Raw genomic sequence first — 8,835 nt, 5'->3', positions numbered from 1 at the left:
TATTTATTCTACCGCCGTTTCTTCTTCAGCAGCAGGTAATAGTCCGTGGAAAGTTTTTGTGAGTAGATCGATTTCAGACTTCAGAATATAATATAATAATTACATTATCCATAACAACGAAACAGGGAAATAATTCACAGGGAACATGAAACATCAACTCACCTATTAATTAGTTAATTATTATAGGTTATTTTTTGCGCTGTGCTAACTGAGCCTTAGCCTAGCCATGAAGCTAGGCTAAAGCCGTTACGAGCGTTATTTTAGTTTTTAAAAGCTCTATGTTCACCAAGTAGGTCCGGGTTCTATTTAGTACGCACCTGAAAGTTTCACGTGCTCACCTGAAACTTACAAGTGAGAACCATAAACGTTTATTTATTTTTTTCCCATTCGCCCTTTAAGGGCTCCGTATCAGACCGCAAGTGCATGAAAAAGACTGTAGGCTGCAAACAATAGTACGCCCCCAGAAAAAAAATCAGTTTTTTTATCGATTCATATTTATTAATACCAAGTGCATGAAAAAGACCGTAGGCCGCAAACAATAGTACGCCCCCAGAATTTTTTTTTTTTTTATCGATTCATATTTATTAATAACCTAAAATCTTTTTGGCTGCGATTCTCGGCCTATGTAAATAAGCATTTCATCAGACTTGATTGACTTAATGCTTGGAAATAAAGGTGTCAATAACGGACAGTTTCCATTATTGGAGCCATTTGTTGTCGAGCAACAAGCAGGGATGACAAGAGCAGACCGTTCCCTTGTTGCTATGATAAATCACTGGGGAGTTACCGAATGTTTCACTTATGATGTATCGTCTATTTAGCTTATGCTACGCCCTGACTTCATTCATTCATCACTTGACAAACACTGTTTGTATTTATTCACGTCTCCCTGCCCGGCGACTACCTTTATCTCGCTGAATTATTATTCATCCGCTCGGAGAATTAGGGCGCAGGTTTCTTCAGTGACTCACAGTCCGCTTAAATCAGGCGGTTATGGATGGATGGCCTCCACGCGAGCCGGGTCATTCGCTGCACACACAGCAGCCATAAATGCTCCCCACACGGCGAGCTGTCAGAAAACCATTAGACACTGCTTATACGCACACCCCAGGTGTATAGTTTACATACTGTCTCTCACTCTCTGTGTGTGGGAGTGGGTGTAAAGGCAATTACTTCGCTCGTGTCCCCACAGCTTAATAGAATAACTTTCCACGTTACTGCAGATTAAATTTGCGGGTCCATGTGATATCAGTTCATTAATTAGATTTTGAGATGTGCTGCTGGATGATAATTGTTTTGTCCTGCTTTTCAACAGCTCATATAAAACCTCGCACCCACAGCTGAGTGGGAGATTATTTTTTTTCTTTTTCATTAAATAAGATTTGACTGGAGGTGTTTTTTGGAAATAATGAGAAACACAGGACGTGCCAAATAAAAGCTGCAATAAAAGCAGAACCTCATTTAAGAAGCACAACTACACGGATCGGCTTGAAAAAAAAAAACAAAGAAGAAAAAAGTGGCATGCTCATTGTTTCTACAGCCATTTGTAATTCATCTCCACTGTCATCTTTTTGTAGTCCAGGTTGTGTGTTAATTGTGGAAACATTTTAATTTAGTCTATGTTTAAAAGTGCTGACTCATGCTGCCTAGAAATGCTGACACATTTAATTTCAAAAGAATCCTGGCATGATGTTCTTGAATTGTTCCAATTCTATTTAAAAAAAGAATACAATGTAAAGAGAGAAAACACATTTTTGGGTAAATCGTATTCCCTGATTCTCATCAATCTGAAATCCTCTCCCATTGCTCAAGGGTCCAGTCGGATTTCTTATTTTCTTTTTTTTATTTAAAGACTTACTTCCTGAAATATTCTTCTCTTTCTGCTCTACACCTCCTGGTACACTGACAGTTTTTTCTCCTAACCAAAGGTGTAACTTAAATCTTACTTACTTGTGTTTACAATCAAATCCTGGTGCTTTGAATTAAAATCTCGTTTGATAAGGAAGTCTAGTCTGTAAAGTTAAGCACGCTGCGCCGTCCCTTTGGTGCTTTTATCCAAATTTTCCTCTTTGTGAAGAAAAAAAACTAGTGTGCACGGCTGCCCCCAGGGGGCTCCTTTCGGTGAGGTTCATTTTATGACACCATTCATGGCTGCCTTGTTCAAGCACAAATTTTATAGATGCCGCTCGTCCCACTGGGGACCACTGCTGCCACTGATTTATATTTCCATAAAGCAGTATGAGTATAATGGGTTGATGGCTCTGCTTTAGGACAAACGTGAGGAAGAGTCGTTGCTGACGCTGACACTCGTGATGGGACGGGAAAAGGCAACAATCTTAAATAATTGACTTTATTTAGAATCGTTAAAATTAAATTGAATTTTTTTGCCAGTGTTGGATGGTTTTATAATGGAGGGAGGGTCCTCAGTCCTACGTGACCTGTTTTCTAAAAAATGGCCTTGATTTCCTTTTTTTAATCTGAGAGATTATCCGCGCAGTGCTGATTGGCTGCTTCATCAGTTTCTGATTAGGTCTTTCATTGAAATCAAATCTTCTTTGTCTTGCATCTCAGATGATGATCAACCCGTCCATCATCACCTCCCTGGACAACAGTATCCACGACACGAGTCCGGTACAGGATCCTGTAAAGTCCTGGACCAGGTCCAGTGTTGCCAGGTAAGTGTTCTTATCCACACATCCTTGACGCCACATCACCACCAGTGTTATCTACAGTGACTGAACTCCAGGTTCAGTCACCTACAAAGTCCTTAGTACAGCAGTCTGCAACCTTGACTATCGAAAGAACCATTTTTGGATCATTTGCCACCAAATAAAATTCACTTGGAGCCATTAAAGCCGATGTTCCCTTGAAGTGATGGTTACACAGTGTATTAAATTTAAATTTCTACAGTTACAGAAGACCCACCTTAATGGTTTTCCCTTCATTGATGGTCACCACAGCTGTAATCCACACACTGTTCTGGACTAGTTTCCTCCCAGAAGTCATTTCTTGATTCTGTGTTTTACTGGGGAGTTTCTCCAAATTAATCAGCGTTTTTTTTTTCTTTTTGCTTTTGGTATTTTGCATATTTTTGCAGGTTGTTGTTTTTTTTCTCTTTTTTTTTTGGTATTTTGCATATTTTTGCAGGTAATCTGTGTTGTGTCCAGCATCATTTTTTGTTATTTTATTTTTGTGTTGCTGCTTTTTTTAGTTGATCTATTTGTTCTGATGTCATTCTACATTTGTTTAGGTTAATCTGCATTTCTTTTTGCAGCTAATTTGTATGAGTTTCAGGGTGAGTGGGGGTTCTGGCTAATCCTTAGTAACCTAAGTGCTGTGAGGCAACAGGAACAACCACAGTGCCACCATGTGGCACCAACATTTTTTAAATTTTTTTTAAAAAGAACTATAATAGGTCTATATTATTTCCAAATGGTTTTGTATCGTATGCAGACAGTCTACAGTATATGAGGGTCAATAATATGTATCTATAGATATATATGTATAGGATTTGTTGTAATTTTTGGGGGAGTAAGACATGAAGAAAAGGAGACGTTGTCGCCTTTATCACGCAACATGAGAGCAGAACAACCTCTGAATGACAGATGAAGTTAGTGTGTGACTGATCGTCAAGTGGAAGAAGCATCAGCCTCTTTTGTATTCTGCACTTCAACACTTTCTCCTAATGTAACAAAAAGGAGAGAAAACACAGCAACCAAAGTAAAACATGACAACAGAGTGAGGGGGGATTATTCTGAGAGCTGAAGCATCACTGAAGCCTGCTGCTGACAGGGTGTGGTCACTATAAGATGAGAAGACTAAAGAAGAAGACGAGGAGAAGGAGGAGGTGGGTGGGAGAATGAAGAAGAGAGAGAGAGAGGAGGGGAGATGGCTGGACACCGTGATAAATAGGGGGAGGCAGAGTGGAGACGCCACGGGGGAATTTGTGAAAGTGATAAAAAAATAAGGAGAGGGGAAAATAAAAGCATGAAAGAGTTTCCAGGCGTAAAGAGGTGTTAGAAGGAATGTGGAATGGAGAAGGAGCAGCGGAGAGGCAAGAAAGAGTGAATGAGGGAGAGGCAGAGAGAGGGAGGGAGGGAGGGAAGGAGGGGGGGTAAAGGATGAGCTCATTGCAGTCTCTGGGCTGATGACATGAGGAGGAGGGAGAGGGATGGGGGAGGGATGTGGAGGGAGGGGTTCTCAGTGCTTGCCGGCGAATCGATAGCCAGACACACTCACACAAACGCACACCAACATCTGCCTGCTGTCGTTTTCAGCTTCAGCATCTCCGGCTGAACAGAAACAGCTGACAGATAAGTTGAAGCATCTGAGGATCTTCAGTTTTATCTCCTCTTGTCACTGAGCTGCACTGAACAGAAGGAAACACAAGAAGAAGAAGAAGAAGAAGTGTTGAAGCCGGCTGCTGCTACTGTCTGCTGCCTCTACCCACTCACCTCTCTCTCTCTCTCTCTCTCTCTCTCACACTCACACACCGCTCCTTCTTCTCCTCACTTACCCCCTCCCGCCTCCTTCCTAAGCCCCTCCAACTACATCTCGTCTTCCTCCTCTGGGGTGGAGATGCTCGTCTGACCCCGTTTCTCTCCAGTCCAGCACTTTTGTGGATGCTCTCCCTGCTCCCATTCATCCCTGCTCTCCTGCGTGGTCGACTGCTACCTGTGGAGGTTCCCCGTTTCCTCTCCTCCCCTGGTTCTCATTCTGCCATCTGTCGCTCAGAGTGCTGCCCCACACTGAGGCACGATGCTGGGACTGGACGCCTGTGAGTTTGGGGGTCAGGTGCTGGAGCTGCTGTGGCTGACGATGTGTTACAGAGGTGAGGAGGTGGAGAATTTGTCTGAAGAATCCAAACGTATCGGTGTGTACTTTTACATCTGTCTCTGTGATGGTTGTTGGTTCAGATCTGGTAAAGTCACAAAATGTTTAGATGAGGATTGGAAGTATTTTAGTACATTTGTGATTTAAAAAAAAGGTAGAGATGTGTGTGAGTATGTCTCTCTTTGTGTGTGTGTGTGTGCACGCACATGCCATATGTCTCTATCCTGGTGGGTGTGGACATTTTTATGTCTAACATGAAGCACTGGCAAGTCACGCCAAAGGTGCCAGATCAATAACTATTGATCATATGGTAAACTACAGCCCCTCTGTGTGTGTGTGTGTGTGTGTGTTTGCTTGCACGTGCTTGATTTTGTGATTATGTTTCTGCTCACATATACAGTATACACTTAAAGGGCTGTGTGTGTTGTTTGTGTGTATGTGTTTATACACATATATAGAAAATGTGTCTTTTTGGAAAAGTCCTTAACTCCCAGAAAATTTGTCTTTTTGGAAAAGTCCTTAACTCCCCCTGTGCCCCCCCATCTCCCTCTCTCTCTCTCACTCACTCACTCCCACCCTCTGTCTTTAGTTCTATCTTTCTGAACCTCTGCCCCCCCCCCCCCCCTCCCCCCCCCTTACGTGGCTGAACAGTTGTGGGGTTTCCCCCTCACCTTTGAATGACAATTGTTGAGTTACTGGGGAAAAGCAATGCAGAAAAGCCAAGTAACGTCTGGATCTCCTGCCAGTCAAGGCTTTGAAATAACAGCCATCTATGAAATCCACAAAAAAAAACAACTCTTTGGTTCACTCAGAGTATAGTTAGTACCGTAATGGGTGACCCCAACCTGCTGTCGTTGTACAGCTTTGGACTCAGACCAGAAGTTCCTCCACCAGAGTAGTTGTAATGATGAGTCACATAAAGTCAGTCACAAACCTGGGGTTTTTAATTTGTATTGAATTGAATTCATCAACATGTGAGGGTCCGGCACCTCTGTCCTCCGTGTCATGGGGGGGGGGGGGGGGGCGCGGAGTGCCATACAGGCTAGGATTCTGAGAAATAAAGCAGAAGTTATTGGAACGAGTACCAGACAATATATGGTGACAAAGGGATGAAACAGGAAGTGAAGTGGTTCAAAGGTGGGTGAGGTGATCCAGGAGACAAACTGAGGAGGAGGAGGATGAAGAGTGGGATGAGAAAAGATAAATGGTAGTGGATAGTAAAGGCAGAACAGTGTGTGGGTGTGGAAAGAAAAAAAAAAGGTGGCAGGGGTAAAGACAGGAAACAAAGAGGTTGTGTTACTGTGTGTGTTTTATCGAGTGTGTGTGTGTGTGTGTGTGTGTGTGTGTGTCAGGCACAGACTGGTGAGTGGGTGAGGCTCGTGTGGCAGAACAATCTTCATGAGCTGTCAGTCAGCCAGCAGCAAGCGTTCAAATAGGCTAATTGAAATCCAGCTCCTTCCTCCTCTTCCCTCCTGCACTCTCTTCATCCCACTTCTCCCCACAGTATTTACTAGAACATCCTTCTCCCTCCATCTGCCCTCTCTTTGGTCTCCCCCCCCGCCTTCCTCTCTTTCCCCCACTACCATTCCTCCTGATTATCCACTCCGTAGCTCCCTGGGCCCCTTCTCCCACTGTCAGATTGAATAACATAACCTCCATACGTCAGGTTGGCAGACAAGTCTGGAGGAAACCCTGGAGTCTCTGCTCCTCTGACTCCCTGCTCCACTTCTCCTCCACCTACTTCCTCTCTCCGTGCATTCTGTTCTGGTGAGGATAAGTGACGTTGAGCGGACGAACGTGACTCATCAAGTCAGTCAATTAGACAAGCAGGCTGACGAGGCACCTGCTGATTACTGCTGTGTGTGAGAGAGAGACTCTAATAAGAGAAGATTCTGTTCACAGGTTGTTTGTCTTTTTTGCTGGACTCGTACAAACAGCAGCTAAAGGTTTAGTTTGTGTCACTTATGTGTTTTTGGTCAGATTTAGCAACATTTTCTTAAGTTTTGGAACCAGAAATATTAGTTATTATTTGGGCAAGTTTTGGTCAACTAGGATTTCCTCTTTTTTTGTGCTTTACACCTTGAAGTAAGACTGAAGCTGAATGTTATCCAGAACCAGAAATATTAGTTATTATTTGGGGGAGAATTAACTTTATTGTTTTCCAGTACGACCTCTTGATCTCTACTATTATTCTTGCACTCGTTCAGTTCCACATCAGTCAGGTCTGTTCTTTGCTGGCAGTTGATGAAGTTGATTTCTTATTACAGCGTTGACCAGGACAAAGGAGTCCAATATATATGGATATAATGTTGATGTAATGTTTGTGCGCCGTGCAAACCTGCTGTTAAATGTTTTATCTCAGTGTTTATTTGTTCATAAAGAAGCTGCGTTGTTTCTTCAACTCTAGATTCACAGCTGCTAAGTGTTTAATGCTAAGAGAAAATACAGCAATGGTCGTCAACCTGGTAACAATATCAAATATGAATGATAAAGATTTAATGCACCAAAGATTAGAGGCTGTCAGCAAAGTTAGAAAAGACGTAAACGTACGACGTAATCATCTTATATGAACCAGGGTTTTATTTTGATAATTCTACCTTTGGTTTCTTGATTTTTGTTATTCTTTATTTTTTTATTTCCAAAGTGTGACATACATTTACATCATCTACTGTAGTTTGTGTATCCCAGAGGTCTTGTTATACAGCAGTATAAACTCCCACAGTGGATCCCAGTGGACTGTAAATGCCAGTAAATCGAGATCATGCACAGACCTACATGTTGACTCTCACAAATCTAAACCACTGAGATGTTAACAAAATATTCACACAAAGCAAACAGAGCAAAAGGTTGGAAAAAAAATCTTTTTAAAAATGGTTGGCTGACAATAAGGGAAAATTCAGTTAGAAAAATTATTTTTTCTTTTGTAAAAATGAAAGTAAAAGTCAATCCTGACAAAGCTTAAAGTTAGCCAAAAATGTGACCTTAGCAGGCAGTGAAATGTTGGCACAAAATATTCTTCTAGACTTCTACTACATCATTAAAATAAAAACATTTTTGGAGAGAAGTTGCCGGTTGTATTAAACAAGAAGAGAAGGATGTATGATAAGAAGAGAAGACAAAGAAGAAAAAATTACAGCGTAGAACTAGAAATAAAGGTTAGAAGAAGTATCAGGTGATCACATGATCTTTCCATCAGAAACCAGTTAAATCTCATTTATTTATGTGAAAATGTCACTTTTAGAGACTTGTTCTTGGCTGTGAGCAGTTGCCAGGTAACAGTGGAGGTTGCAGAAGTTAAGTGAGTGGAGGAAACGTGGCTGCCGGCTGTACTTTTATATTTACTGCATGACGTGAAAGTGGTGTCAATTTTCTCTTTCAGTCTTTTATTTCCATATTAATTTATTTTGTATTTATATATGTGTGTGTGTGAGAGAGAATGAGTGTGTCCGTACCTCTCATCCTTCCTCCCCTGAAGCCACAGCTCCACCGCTGTGTTGACTTTCACTGAACGTGTTGGTTTAGCTTTGAATAACAGCAGAAGAAAACTCTTGCTGCGCTCCTCGGCGGCTGCAGCTCCACAGTCAGTGTAGATTCTGAATGGTTCTGATCCAGCAGCAATGTTAAAACTCAGCCCAGGAGACAGGAATGTCCAGGTCCATCATGAGGCGGTTGAAACTGATGCCTGGAACACACTGTAAAAAGTTAAGACAAGAGTAAAGTTGGACAAAAATGGTCGGACAAGAAACGCCACTTTTTTTGAAAGTTCATTTTAATTCTTTTCTACACAGCATGTGTATATTCTTAGCTACATTTGGTAACCGTTAGTCGTATTCCTTATCGTTTCTGACCAACTTTAGCATCTGCTAAATGGTAAAGAATGTGTAGTAGTTTTGTGAGATTTTTAAAAAATGTAAGAATGTAAAATTGACACGAAATCAAAGAGTCTTTGATTTCGTGGTTAGCTGCAGACATGGTGCTGCGTCGATGGTCGTGTTTGTCGCA

General features: G+C 41.8%; 1 protein-coding gene across 3 annotated transcripts in view; it reads left to right on the top strand.

The window, feature by feature from the left end:
• Positions 1-8,835, top strand: part of LOC103393246 (rho GDP-dissociation inhibitor 1-like) — a 23,560-nt gene continuing 14,725 nt past the window's right edge. For 2 of the 3 annotated variants that reach the window (XM_017040722.2, XM_017040721.2), the window contains exons 1-3: positions 1-35; positions 2,572-2,675; positions 4,539-4,873. In XM_017040722.2, the coding sequence (XP_016896211.1) occupies positions 4,759-4,873 (115 nt within the window). In that variant the 5' untranslated portion in view covers positions 1-35; positions 2,572-2,675; positions 4,539-4,758. The remainder of the gene's footprint in view (positions 36-2,571; positions 2,676-4,538; positions 4,874-8,835) is intronic. The other variant, XM_008330140.3, reaches the window with a different exon arrangement.

Source organism: Cynoglossus semilaevis, chromosome 17, assembly GCF_000523025.1.
Source record: "Cynoglossus semilaevis isolate Cse_v1.0 chromosome 17, Cse_v1.0, whole genome shotgun sequence".
NCBI lineage: Eukaryota > Metazoa > Chordata > Actinopteri > Pleuronectiformes > Cynoglossidae > Cynoglossus > Cynoglossus semilaevis.
This window is presented reverse-complemented; position numbering and strand designations above follow the sequence as displayed.